The sequence below is a fragment of the Bombus terrestris genome, chromosome 8 (genome assembly GCF_910591885.1).
Source record: "Bombus terrestris chromosome 8, iyBomTerr1.2, whole genome shotgun sequence".
NCBI classification, from domain to species: domain Eukaryota; kingdom Metazoa; phylum Arthropoda; class Insecta; order Hymenoptera; family Apidae; genus Bombus; species Bombus terrestris.
Genome location: NC_063276.1, coordinates 11,135,393 through 11,150,646, shown reverse-complemented (window position 1 = coordinate 11,150,646; position 15,254 = coordinate 11,135,393). Strand labels below are relative to the sequence as shown.

The 15,254-nt window shown below is 34.6% G+C and overlaps 1 protein-coding gene across 3 annotated transcripts; it reads right to left on the bottom strand.

Annotated features, from left to right (window-relative positions):
- Positions 1-4,732: 4,732 nt before the first annotated feature.
- LOC100645147 (protein spaetzle) lies at positions 4,733-13,649 on the bottom strand. 3 transcript variants are annotated; one of them, XM_048407947.1, is made up of 8 exons: positions 13,273-13,649; positions 13,085-13,200; positions 11,942-12,104; positions 11,674-11,861; positions 11,072-11,137; positions 10,899-11,002; positions 5,482-5,674; positions 4,733-4,985 (listed from the first exon to the last, which is right to left on the bottom strand). In XM_048407947.1, exons 2-8 carry the CDS (start codon positions 13,139-13,141, stop codon positions 4,941-4,943), a joined length of 816 nt encoding a protein of 271 aa, XP_048263904.1. In that variant the 5' UTR covers positions 13,142-13,200; positions 13,273-13,649; the 3' UTR covers positions 4,733-4,940. The 3 variants fall into 3 exon arrangements, with proteins under 3 accessions (XP_048263904.1, XP_048263903.1, XP_048263905.1); XM_048407946.1 differs by having other exon boundaries at positions 13,308-13,647; XM_048407948.1 differs by having other exon boundaries at positions 11,674-11,855; positions 11,966-12,104; positions 13,085-13,621.
- Between the last annotated feature and the right edge of the window lie 1,605 nt (positions 13,650-15,254).

Below are 15,254 nucleotides of genomic sequence, written 5' to 3'. Positions count from 1 at the left end.
TCCGACATGTACTGCACCGAGTTCCTGAACTCCCCAAACCAGACTCAATTTTGATTAGCTTAAAATTAGATTAGGATTAAATCAGGTTAGACTTTCCTTGCACACAGGGTGCAGGGACATGTGAAGCGTCTTCGCTTGTGCTTATCGATGCTATCGTACCAAAAACAGTTCCGCCTGGGCAGGCGACCTAAACGGACGTGCGAAACAGTGCTCTAGTGAAAGTGCGGCAAGAGGGAAGAGAAAGGGACAAAGTTAACGCCAAAAATAGACAAAACGTGGAATCATGCAGATTCCACCAATAAAAATAATTAACTCCGGTGAAACATATTTCATAAATAAAGCTACAGACTCTACATATGTAGAGAAAAATGATGATATTATGGAAACAATACAATCCGACGGGGAGCAAAACATACCAATTCACCAGGAAGAAAGCGGGACGGTGGCAACTTCCAGCAAAAAGCGGAAGGTAACCCCGCTCGCAAGCGCGAGGAAAATTGATACATATGAAAAAAAAACAATGGCTACAAGATATCAAGCTGCACAATCTATTCAGCGCACTGCCAGAAGAGGCAGCAACGGACCCAACGGAAAGTCCGACAAACCGTATTCCCAAACCACCACCGATATACATAGACGCGAAAATAATTGACCCCCTCATCGAACTACTAAACAACACCGCAGGGAAAGACAACTATATCATCAAACAGATAAAAATAGACCAGGTGAAAGTGCAAACCAACACCCCAGAAATATTCAGAAAAATTACAAGATCACTAAAGGAAAAAACGCAGCATATCACACTTTTCAACTGAAAACCGACAAAAGCTACAAAGCAGTAATCAGGGGACTACACCCAAAAACAAATACCGGAAAAATAAGTGAAGAACTGGCAAAAATCGGACACCAGGTAAGGACAATTAATAACATTAACAAATACGATACCAAACAACCGTTACCGCTATTCCTAGTTGAACTAGAACCTAAAAACAACAACAAAGAAATATACGATATAGAAAAATTACTAAACACAATAGTAAAAGTAGAGCCACCTAGACATAAAAAAGAAATCCCACAATGCATAAGGTGCCAACAATACGGACACACTAAAAACTATTGCAATAGAACCCCGGCATGCGTTAAATGAGCAAAAAATCATCTTACGATACACTGCCTATCCACGGGAAAAATAGAGGAGGTGAAATGCTACAACTGCAACAGAAAACACCCAGCCAGTTACAAAGGTTGCGAAGCTAGGAAACAACTACAACGCAAACTGTTCCCGCCCCTACGAAGCAGGACAATCACTAACACACAAGCCCAACAGGACAGCATAAAACCTGAAATAATACCAAATACAGAGCAAGCAACAAACACCAAACCTAACAGCACCAACACCATTGGTGGTCTAAGCTACGCTCAAGTAACCAGCCAATCAACACATACACACAACCAATACCACAGCAATAGTAACAATGACACTGCAGAAATCAAAGAACTGCTCAAACAATCCATAAAGAACACCGAAATGCTAACCAGAATGATAAGCGAACAGAACGCAGTACTCAGACAGCAAACCCAACAAATCACAGTCATGCTACAACTAATTACAAACGTGCTAAACAAAAAATAAAAACGGACACTCTAAAAATAGCAGCCTGGAACTCAAACGGCCTACAACAACGGGCCCTTGAAATTAAAACATTCATATACAGTAATATAGACATACTACTTGTCTCAGAAACACACTTCACTACAAAAAGCTACTTGAAAATACCATACTACACCATATATGATACCAAACACCCCTCAGGAAAAGCTCACGGAGGGACAGCAGTGATAATCAGAAACGATATCAAACATTATCTATACAGCCAAGTTAACAAAGAATATTTACAAGCAACCACTGTTACAGTTCAAACTAGCAGCAACAACTTCCAGTTGTCAGCAGTATATGTGCCTCCGCGACACAAAATAACATCACAAATGTGGGAAGAATACTTCCAGGACCTAGGGGACAAGTACATCGCAGCGGGAGACTACAACTCCAAGCACACGCTATGGGGGTCAAGAAACATTACACCTCGAGGCAGAACACTGGAAAAATACATTAGAAATAATAACCTCAATATATTACCCACAGGAACACCGACACATTGGCCGACTGACCTGAACAAAAAACCAGATCTTCTGGACTTTGCAGTTACAAGGGGACTAAACACAAATAAACTAAAAATAACACCCAACCTCGAGCTCAGCTCCGATCATACACCCATAATAATTGAATACAGAAACAAACCAATACACTATAGCAAACCAGAAACACTATGCAATAAAACCACCAAATGGCAAACTTTCAAAGAAATAATAGAAAGCAAAATAAACTGCAACATCCCGTTAAAAACTCCTGAACACATAGAACAGGCAGTAGCAACATTGACAGCAACTATTCAAGAAGCAGCAAGGACAACCACTACACCCGAACCAACCAGCAGACAAACAATAACAATCCCGCAAGAAATACTCGACAAAATCAAAGAAAAAAGAAAAGCAAAAGCAAAATGGCAAAAATACAGAACCCGAGAAAACAAGAAACACTTAAACAAACTTGCAAAGGAAATAAAAAACAAAATAAAGGAGCACAACGATAACGAATTCGCAAAGTTCATAGGGACACTCTCCACACACGAGAACACCAACTATTCACTATGGAAAGCCACGAAAAAAATAAGGAAGCCAATAATACCCGTCCCGGCAATCAGAAAAACAGATAACACATGGGCAAGAAGCAACGAAGAACAAGCTGAAGAATTCTCCAACCACCTCTGCAACACATTCACACCACACATTATCAACAACAGCAACCTCAAAAGTCATACGGAGGAGGATCCACAAACCACTACTACCACAGCCGACAAGGAATACACCATACCTAAAACATTGGCACAAGAAATTAGAAACATAATTGATAAAACAAAAAACAACAAAGCGTCAGGAATCGACCTAATCAATGGTAAAATCTTGAAAAACCTTCCGCCAAAAGCAATAAGACTAATAACAATAATATTCAATGCAATTCTAAGAATTCAATACTTTCCCAAACCATGGAAATTAGCACAGATCAAAATGTTACATAAACCAGGCAAAGACCCGCACCAAACTGCATCTTACAGACCAATATCACTGCTTCCAGTATTTTCCAAAATACTGGAAAAGATAATATACGACCGCATAAAACCAATAATAGAGACAAAAAAACTAATACCGGATCACCAATTTGGTTTCAGAAACAAACACTCCACGATAGAGCAAATGCACAGGCTTATAAACGAAATAATAGTAGCACTAGAAAATACGGAATACTGCACAGCCCTCTTTATAGACATAGAGAAAACATTCGATAAAATTAACCATGAAAGTCTACTACAAACAATTAGGAAACAATTCCCGGAGCAAATACACCACTTAATAAAATCCTACCTTCGTAATAAAAATCAAGGACACACATTCTCAAGTTAAAGACATCAAGGCCGGGGTACCACAAGGAAGCGTCCTAGGCCCAATACTATACATATTATACACGGCGTACATACCAACAACTACCAACAGCACAGTATTGACATTCGCGGACGACACAGCTATACTAGTCAGGCATACTAACCCAGAAACGGCAGTCAAAATACTACAAGATCATATCATAAAAATAGAAAATTGGCTACAAGAAAAACAAATAAAAGCAAACCCCAATAAATGCAACTATATTACATTCACGCTACGAAAAAAGATACCATCAAACATCCTATTGAACGGCACGCATATAACGCAAACAAAGCATGTCAAATACCTAGGACTCCACTTAAATACACAACTCACATGGAAACTACACATCAAATCAATAGTAGAAAAAATACAGAAAACAAGGAGACAAATGCATTGGCTAACAAGCCGAAAATCCAAACTAAGCACAGAAAACAAATTAAAAATATATAAAACTATCATAAAACCAATCTGGACGTACGGAATACCACTATGGGGGACGGCAGCAATGAGCCATATAAACAAAATAGAGGTAATACAGGCTAAAATCCTCAGGACAATAGTAAACGGACCTTGGTACGTCAGAAACGAAGATATACGAAGGGACCTGGGAATGCCAACGGTCAAGGAAGAAATCAACAGATACTCCGAGAAATACAAATTAAGAATAGCAACACACATAAACCGGCTAGCTGCGGAAACATACAAAACCATAAATATGGACAGAAGACTAAAAAGGAAGCACCCAGCAGACCTTATAAAGGACATAACCTAAAAAACACGAGGATGGTACCCCGCTGGGGGTAGCCATCAACATGCTAATTTAACCGTTAAAAAATTCCACCAAATGTCCAAATTGGACAAATTGTGAATTTTAATAAATAAATAAAAAAAAAAAATCTGCATGATACTGTGCTACTGTGTTTTATTAGTTGCTATTATTAGTATTTAGTATACATTGCGTTGCTACTATATTATCTCTTTATAACAGTTGTTAATTTTTAAATTTTGCATCAAAGTAAAAATTACAATTAATTACAATTGCTTCACTCATAAGCGAAAAAAGTTGACTTATAAGAGTTTAACTATTCCTGTTTTGCAAAAAATTGAATACAAAATGTAATGGAAATTTGATGTTTTAAAAAGGGTTATTTATTCATACAGTTTTTGATAAAATAAAAAGATTAAGGACATATTTCTGAAGAACTGTTGCTTTTTATTGTTTTTTCCTACTTCACATATATTATATCTTCCTCGTTCGTCTTGCCGCCATATTTAAATTTTTTTATATTTGTATTCATATTTTCTGTCATTTTTCATATTATATGGAATAAATTATATTAAAACATTTAAGGCAACGTATAATAAATGTCTGATGATTAAGATCCATGCTACTTTTTGCATTAATGTTTCAGATTATTGGAATTGTCCTCTGGAGAAGAAAATCTCTATAACAATAAGTAACGAATTATGTAGTGGTAATGCTTCAGATGTCGATAACAGAGTATCCCATTTGATTTCATGTTCTAATGTGTAGCATCTAGTATGTCGAGGTAATAAAAAAGACTATACAATAAAAGATATAAAAGAACATAATTCTCTCCTTTGAAAATTGGTCTATGTTGAAATTAAATTATAGTTGTTCAGTTATATGTTATCTAATATTATCTTGTAAAATTTGTTACTCAAACAAAAACTTAAAATGCAAAAAATTAACTTTGAATTAAAATTTCTGCAATCTGTTTTCTTCTCATTAACATTTTAAGAAGCTTTATTAATATGTACACACAATCTTTTATCTAACATGGTAGCTGTATCGTGTATTGCTGTGTATATTATCCTACAATTACCTGCCAATTATAATATTCTCCGATAAAAAATAAAGATTAATTGATTTTAATGAAATCAATTGGTGTTGGTTGATTTGTTTTTAAAATCACTTACTCCGCCAATTCGTGTCGAAGTGCCGATGAATTTGACGTGACAACAGCAACTAGATGGAAACCGAAAATGCTGATAGGCAACCGAACCATCGTCTTCTAGGCCTAAAAGTTGATTATAAACGAACTTTTGTTTACATATGGTTTCGTAACCCATTGGTATGCCATACTTTATGCTGCAGCGTTGGCCTTCGTTACTATAAAAAAGAAATGGTTTAAAGATCATTTTTAAAGTGCAAGCATTTTTTTTTTTTTTTTTTTTTTAATTTATTTATTAAAATTCACAATTTGTCCAATTTGGACATTTGGTGGAATTTTTTAACGGTTAAATTAGCATGTTGGTGGCTACCCCCAGCGGAGTACCATCCTCGTGTTTCTTAGGTTGTGTCCTTTATAAGGTCTGCTGGGTGCTTCCTTTTTAGTCTTCTGTCCATATTTGTGATTTTGTATGTTTCCGCAGCTAGCCGGTTTATGTGTGTTGCTATTCTTAATTTGTATTTCTCGGAGTATCTGTTGATTTCTTCCTTGACCGTTGGCATTCCCAGGTCCCTTCGTATATCTTCGTTTCTGACGTACCAAGGTCCGTTTACTATTGTCCTGAGGATTTTAGCCTGTATTACCTCTATTTTGTTTATATGGCTCATTGCTGCCGTCCCCCATAGTGGTATTCCGTACGTCCAGATTGGTTTTATGATAGTTTTATATATTTTTAATTTGTTTTCTGTGCTTAGTTTGGATTTTCGGCTTGTTAGCCAATGCATTTGTCTCCTTGTTTTCTGTATTTTTTCTACTATTGATTTGATGTGTAGTTTCCATGTGAGTTGTGTATTTAAGTGGAGTCCTAGGTATTTGACATGCTTTGTTTGCGTTATATGCGTGCCGTTCAATAGGATGTTTGGTGGTATCTTTTTTCGTAGCGTGAATGTAATATAGTTGCATTTATTGGGGTTTGCTTTTATTTGTTTTTCTTGTAGCCAATTTTCTATTTTTATGATATGATCTTGTAGTATTTTGACTGCCGTTTCTGGGTTAGTATGCCTGACTAGTATAGCTGTGTCGTCCGCGAATGTCAATACTGTGCTGTTGGTAGTTGTTGGTATGTACGCCGTGTATAATATGTATAGTATTGGGCCTAGGACGCTTCCTTGTGGTACCCCGGCCTTGATGTCTTTAACTTGAGAATGTGTGTCCTTGATTTTTATTACGAAGGTAGGATTTTATTAAGTGGTGTATTTGCTCCGGGAATTGTTTCCTAATTGTTTGTAGTAGACTTTCATGGTTAATTTTATCGAATGCTTTCTCTATGTCTATGAAGAGGGCTGTGCAGTATTCCTTGTTTTCTAGTGCTACTATTATTTCGTTTATAAGCCTGTGCATTTGCTCTATCGTGGAGTGTTTGTTTCTGAAACCAAATTGGTGATCCGGTATTAGTTTTTTTGTCTCTATTATTGGTTTTATGCGGTCGTATATTATCTTTTCCAGTATTTTGGAAAATACTGGAAGCAGTGATATTGGTCTGTAAGATGCAGTTTGGTGCGGGTCTTTGCCTGGTTTATGTAACATTTTGATCTGTGCTAATTTCCATGGTTTGAGGATGTATTGAATTCTTAGAATTGCGTTGAATATTATTGTTATTAGTCTTATTGCTTTTGGCGGAAGGTTTTTTAAGATTTTACCATTAATTAGGTCGATTCCTGGCGCTTTGTTGTTTTTTGTTTTATCAATTATGTTTCTAATTTCTTGTGCCGATGTTTTAGGTATGGTGTATTCCTTGTCGGCTGTGGTAGTAGTGGTTTGTGGATCCTCCTCCGTATGACTTTTGAGGTTGCTGTTGTTGATAATGTGTGGTGTGAATGTGTTGCAGAGGTGGTTGGAGAATTCTTCAGCTTGTTCTTCGTTGCTTCTTGCCCATGTGTTATCTGCTTTTCTGATTGCCGGGACGGGTATTATTGGCTTCCTTATTCTATTCGTGGCTTTCCATAGTGAATAGTTGGTGTTCTCGTGTGTGGAGAGTGTCCCTATGAACTTTGAGAATTCGTTATCGTTGTGCTCCTTTATTTTGTTTTTTATTTCCTTTGCAAGTTTGTTTAAGTGTTTTTTGTTTTCTCGGGTTCTATATTTTTGCCATTTTGCTTTTGCTTTTCTTTTTTCTTTGATTTTGTCAAGTATTTCTTGCGGTATTGTTATTGTTTGTCTGCTGGTTGGTTCGGGAGTAGTGGTTGTCCTTGCTGCTTCCTGAATAGTTGCTGTCAATGTTGCTACTGCCTGTTCTATGTGTTCAGGAGTTTTTAACGGAATGTTGCAGTTTATTTTGCTTTCTATTATTTCTTTGAAAGTTTGCCAATTGGTGGTTTTATTGCATAGTGTTTCTGGTTTGCTATAGTGAATTGGTTTGTTTCTGTATTCAATTATTATGGGTGTATGATCGGAGCTGAGCTCGAGGTTGGGTGTTATTTTTAGTTTATTTGTGTTTAGTCCCCTTGTAACTGCAAAGTCCAGAAGATCTGGTTTTTTGTTCAGGTCAGTCGGCCAATGTGTCGGTGTTCCTGTGGATAATATATTGAGGTTATTATTTCTAATGTATTTTTCCAGTGTTCTACCTCGAGGTGTAATGTTTCTTGATCCCCAGAGCGTGTGCTTTGAGTTGTAGTCTCCCGCTGCGATGTACTTGTCCCCTAGGTCCTGGAAGTATTCTTCCCACATTTGTGTTGTTATTTTGTGTCGCGGAGGCACGTATACTGCTGACAACTGGAAGTGGTTGCTGCTAGTTTGAACTGTAACAGTGGTTGCTTGTAAATATTCTTTGTTCACTTGGCTGTGAAGATAATGTTTGATATCGTTTGTGACTATCACTGCTGTCCCTCCGTGAGCTTTTCCTGAGGGGTGTTTGGTATCATATATGGTGTAGTATGGTATTTTCAAATAGCTTTTTGTAGTGAAGTGTGTTTCTGAGACAAGTAATATGTCTATATTATTATTGTATATGAATGTTTTAGTTTCGAGGGCCCGTTGTTGTAGGCCGTTTGAGTTCCAGGCTGCTATTTTTAGAGTGTCCGTTTTTATTTTTTGCTTAGCACGTTTGTAATTAGTTGTAGCATGACTGTGATTTGTTGGGTTTGCTGTTTGAGTACTGCATTTTGTTCGCTTATCATTCTGGTTAGCATTTCGGTGTTCTTTATGGATTGTTTGAGCAGTTCTTTGATTTCTGCAGTGTCGTTGTTACTATTGCTGTGGTATTGGTTATGTGTGTGTGTTGGTTGGCTGGTTGCTTGAGCATAGCTTAGACCACCAATGGTGTTGGTGCTGATAGGTTTGGTATTTATTGCTTGCTCTGTATTTGGTAATATTTCAGGTTTTGTGCTGTCATGATGGGCTTGTGTGTTAGTGCTTGTCCTGCTTCGTAGGGGCGGGAACAGTTTTCGTTGTAGTTGTTTTCTTACTTCACAGCCTTTATAGCTGGCTGGGTGGTTACCGTTACAGTTGAAGCATTTAACTTTTTCTATTTTTCCTGAATATGGGCAGTGTGCAGTTAAGTGATTTTTTGCGCACTTGACGCAGGCTGGGCTTCTGTTGCAGTAGTTTTTAGTGTGTCCGTATTGTTGACACCGCATGCATTGAGGTATATCTTTTTTGTGTCGTGGTGGTTCGACTGTTACTATTGTGTTTAGTATTTGTTTGATATCATATATTTCCTTGTTATTGATTCTGGGTTCAAGTTCTATTAAGAATAGTGGTAGGGGTTGCTTAGTGTCGAATCTTGTTATATTGTTTATTGTTCTAGTTTGATGTCCAATTTTAGCTAACTCATCGCTTAGTTTATGTACGTTGGTTTTAGGATGCAGTCCTCTTATGACAATTTTATAGCTCCTTTCAGTTTTAAGCTGATAAGTGTGGTAGATGGCATTTTTTTCTTTTAATGCTTTTATAACTTTCCTAAATGATTCTGGTGTGTTTGTTTGAATTTTTACTTGATCCAATTTTGTTTGCTTTATTGTGTAATTGTTTTTCTCTTCTAGATTATTTAGTAGATCAATGAGCGGGTCTATTATTTGCGCCTCGACAAAGATTGGTGGTGGTTTTGTAATATGGTTTGTTTGGGTAATGGTTTTACTTACGGGGTCAGAGTCTATTTCTTCAGTTAGTGAGTTGAAGGAGTTACTTAGTGGTAATTCTTGCAGCCATCGCTGCTTTTCTGTGACTGGGTTTCCTATGGCACTTGTGTCTGTGGTTGTTTTACGTTTTTTGCTAGCCTTCACTGGCTTCCAGCTTTCATCCTGGTAGTATCTTTCATGTTCTGAATTGCTATCTTCCTGTCCCCGATGCTCTTTTGTTTCTTCTGTCTCCATGTTGGTTTGTTTGGTTTTTATATAATATGTTTCTCCTTTTGTTGCTATGTTTATAGTTGGTATCTGCATTGTTATTTTATTTCCTCCTCACTATCACTTTGCAGCACTATTACTTTGGAGCACTTTTTCACTATTCACTTATACCTGGAGAGGACGACCGTCTAGACACGTCCGTCCTCCTCGGCTGTCCGAGCAGGAGTCGAGTGCAAGCATTTTTCCCTAAATATCGATTTATTTTATGATAAAAGCTCCAATCAGTAACTAAAATCTACTGAAACCTATATCAATTTTACGAATTTAGTTAACATTTTTAACAACTTTGAACTTTATCAATGTTAAGAAGAATGCAAATGTTTACGGTGGACTTATAAGATATTATTATAATATTAAATCTATTTTACTTATAATTTTATGCAAATATAACAAGTGTATGCACTCTTTTCAAACATTGTATTTTTTATTCTTTTTACTTTTTCTTAATCTTAAGTTAAATTGTTTTACAATTTTAGTGTTAAAAGTATTAACTTTCGTGACTGATTGTATGTTTTGCATGAGAAGCTTTAATACATTGAATTTCATAGCATTCTTGTATCGATAAAAATAACTTGATTTGGTTCAAGACACTTTTATCCTTCGCGTACTCTCTGAAAAAGTATAGTTACATGGATAAAAGTATAATTATAGTATAATAGTGAGAATAAAATAAAACATATATAGACATCTTTTCTATGTTTAATCTTATAAAATTATTGAAATTATAATAAGTAATCAATCAAATTCTGACATAATCTTAAAGTCTTTATCCTCGGGGATACGCATACCTCAGATTGAGGACCACTGATCTAGGGTATTCAATAATGAAATTGACAAAAATAAGATTTTCAATAATTATGTATTCCCATTATTGTTGTCTATACCGTTCAATCTGTTATAATATTCTACTTCCTATATACGTAGTAGTAGTAAAATACATATTATTATATGAAGCTGTCAGCATTTTGTGGCGTGAAAGAAATAGAGTGAAAAGGGGTTAGTGAAACATTTCTTTCATCTAGGCAACAAAATATATACCTACATGCATTTTTCTATGCGTACTCCCTGTTTTAATTCTTCGTTGTTAAGAATATACTTCCACTCGTTGTTCATATTTTCCGCCGTTTTTGGAAGGACGACATGCTCCTGAAATTATTTTGAAATTATTGTGTTATGAAAGATACAGATAGAAATCGAATACTAAATTATACTTACAGATGATGCACAGAACGATTCTGTCTCAACAGAATCTTCTCCTAGCCTGGGTTTGAGCATATCTATCTGAAAGCAAAAATAATTTATAGGATTTAAGAAAAAGATAAGATAAAAGTGTTAGAAAAAGACAAATTAGTATCGGAAAAAAATTGAAGAACATGATAAATCATATTTATTATATTTATTTTACAGCAAAGCAGCTTTAAAATTCAATTAATTATCAGTCAATCTCCTATTATTAAAACTCTCTCTATATTTTTTGTGGGTTTACATATTTCTTTTTTTTAAATCCATTTTAAAGTTTGCAAAATATTAGAATTTTTTAATTTCTATTCATAATGTTGAAACATTATTTGTTTTGACATAATAGTTATACTTTTGGTTCCTATACAGCTTCGTCAACCTAACAGCTATTTAAAAGAAACTAACATCTTTGAAATTAAGAGATCATTTTCATTTCCAGTTATGTCATATTAATATTCTCCTGTTTTATCGTAAGATAACATTAAAATCAGAAAATCGACAAATATGTACTTATCATGTCTTTTTCCTATAATCTTCGATTAGAAAATGAAAATACTTTTACAAAAATGGATACCAACCATGTCAACAGAACTATAATTTACAAGATGTGGATTTCTGGCAATGATATCTTTCACCAAATTCGTAGGATAATTCGGAACATCTTCACAGTAGCTCTGTCCTTTACAAGAAGGTATTACTGATCCCACCCTCGGTTGTATCGATGCGGCATGATCATCAAGAAATGCGATGTTACCATTTTCTAATATTGTTGAAGAAAAAAGAAGGGAAAACGTTAAATAAAGTGTTGATGTTCTTCCTTAACTAAAAATAAAAAAGGAAAAATATCTTTAATTTTGTTAAGAAACAAACTAGCTGTGTTCATCTTCGTCAAAGATCTGGTTTCTTCCATTGCATTGTTTTGATTTGGAGGCCACTTCCAATTTCCTAATGAAGAGGCGCGGGGTTCCTCATACGATCGACGAGAATCGCTGTGGGCACTGTTGAAGACCTTTCAAAAGATGAGATACATTAAGTTTGTAATGTTTCTGACTCTACGAATTCCCAGAAAACCTGATTTCCTTTTTTGAGAAACACTTCTTTCCTACAATATATTTATATTTATATTTATATGCATAGTTTCAAATATTTTCAGCGACAAAAGAAAATTTAAAAAAGAATAGTTTATTGTTTCTTAATTCCTTAGAAATTCCTTAATTCCTTAGAAATTTTCATTCATATTGATTAATCATTAAAACTTAAAAATTGAATGATTCAAATTGTACTTTGAAATTTATTGAAACTTCTATGTGCTAAAACTGTAGAGACGGTCGTTAGTTCAAGTCGTAAAAGTAGTTTGCCAAATCAATATATTGTTTCAATCAACAGCTTTGTAATCTAACTATCCAATTCAGTCGGCTTATCGCGATTATTTGGTTCGAATGTCGAAAATTTTTTATAGTTAAGGTTTAGAACAGAAATATATTCAAACTTAAAAAATTTGGTCAATAACAGAGAGACATTATTCCACTACTAATAGACACTAGTTCAGAATGATTCAATGAATGCAACAACAAAAAAATTAGAAGCTATCACGAAAAGTATTACTAAGATCAAATCTAAACTATCAGAGCGAGAGATTCGTAAATTTCAGGACCCAATTCTTTTAGCCTTTGAAAAACATTATTTTTTATTAATTATTCATTGTAGAAACACATTTTTTCTAATGGTCGAGGACATTAAAATTTATAAGTTTTTTTATCCAAAACAAATATCATTCAATGAGACCTTCCAGAACCAACATAAAATTATTTTTTAAATTAATTATTAATAATAAAAACATCTTTCTGATTTTATAAAAAAATTTGTGTTAAGAAGTATAACGAAGGTATGAAAGCACATATATATGTTAACTAATAACTTTGTATAAAGTTATTGTAAGTAGTTCGTAACCTAACCCCAATTTATTAAGGTTTTTTTCATGTTACTTACCAACAACAAGACAATTGCAACATTAAATACGGAAACTATGGTGTGATGTTCCTTCATCTTACACTGTCAAATAGCTTTTCTCTTTTTCCGAAATGATTTCTTTTTCCTTTTTTTTCCTAAAATACAATACTTTAATTTTAACGAGAGTTTGATTTCGCTCGACCAACTTTGTGTATTATTCGATATACGTATATATGTTTGCGTGTCCAATGATGATACACACTGCACTTGATACTCCCCGAATTAACGGCTGGAAGTTCGGATGATAACTGCCAACGACACTAAAATGAACTTGTGCTCGCCGTAACAAGTTGTTTCTGTTCGGTCTAATCATTCAACCAGACTCTAGTGTAAGCAATATCTGATAATCAAGTGTCGAGTAACGAAACCAGTAGCACGTTCAGCTTTTTGATTACTGTTGGCTATCAAAGTTTATAGTGTAGTCTGTACCAAAAGCATCAGATCCAATCATAGAGCTTATACTAATGGAGGGGCTTGCTTATATGGCAAGCATAGACAAATCAGTACCAGGAGAATCAACAGGGAGGTAGATATGTTGTCGTAACTGCGCCCTTCTCTCTCCCACTCCGAGTTTTTCTCTTGTGAAAATAAGATACACAATAATATCTTCTATATATTATAGTATTATATTAATAATATATAATAATACCTCTTATATATTAAATAACAAAGCGTATCAAATATGGAAACCTCCGATAATTGACAAAAAAGAATCTCTGGATAATTGCATCATCGTTATCCCCACCACTGGGAGGAGATTCCCCTCGACGCATCATGGAGCTCGACTGGCCATCACGGTCGATTACTGTAATATGATCCAACGCCAGATATCGCTAAGACAATTTATGTAAATAATAATTCAAAAGTGAAACTTTTTTATTTTTGACGTTTTTTAAATTAAACTTCTACTAAGGTATTTCTGAGATATTTCTGGTTAAAATCAAACCAAACACAATATAGTTTGAATCATATTTATTTATTCATATTTATTATCACTTATTTAATTATCTTTTATTAAGTAAGCAAATATGATTCAAATTATATTGTGTTTGGTGTAACAAACATATTGGTAAAAGTTGTATGGGTCATAGACAAATTAAAAATAAAAAATTTTGAATTTTGAATTAATAATCTCACTTTATCGCCTTCAACAGCTTTAGAGCCTTTAACGTTTAGAGCCTGAACGCGTCGACTCTCAGTACCTTTTTCCTCTTTGATTTGTTCTTTCTACATTCGGCATATCTAAGATGTCAGTTTCGAGGAATAGAATCATTTCTACCTGTTTATTTCGGCATTAAATGTACATATACTAGAGTATTTCTCAATATGTTTGACCAGACATGTCATAGGAAACATTTGCAAATTACAAAGGAGACTTGATAAATATATAATTCCTAAGTACTATATTGACATAAAATATTGTTATATTGGGAATATTATAACAATAAGTAACATTAAAAAACAAGTAAAGGGAAAAATGAGAAAGCTAATATTGTTTCATAATAAATAAATATAAAGTAAATTATTTTTACATTTAATAAAACGTAGATACTGTATTTAATTCAATCTTCTCAACAGTTTTAATATTTCTTAAATATTCATTGTGTTATTTCTTAAGATCGTAGATGTTTTTACCGTGCCATTAATAATCAGTCTTGATTTTATTTATTGATTTTAGTGTTATTATCATGTATTTTTTTAGTTACACAAAAAGATTTAAACAAGTGATCAAAGAAACCTTTAATATCTTTCGATAATTTAAGAAATAAAATACAAGTTTATGTGGTCGCATAGTTATGGATTTATGGCCACACAGCCACAGTTTTGACAGAAAAATATCTTTCTCTCTCTATCTCTTTGTCGATTCCCTCGGCACATCCCTAGGCCTCCATAAGCTCTATTGCTCTGATGCACTACCGATTTTCGATCAATTCTGCACCAATCACAGTGCGGATCTCGTGATCGTCGCCAACATCTACCAACTTACAGTGACCATATCAAGTGTTACTCCCTTCTATCCTCAAATTGGCAGTGCCTGGATTGGATTCCGCGAAACCCTAGTCACCGAAATAACAAAAATATGGACGATCATTTTAAGCCCATATTCATTCCTTATCAAGTACCTATTTGTCAATCCCATTATTTTGAC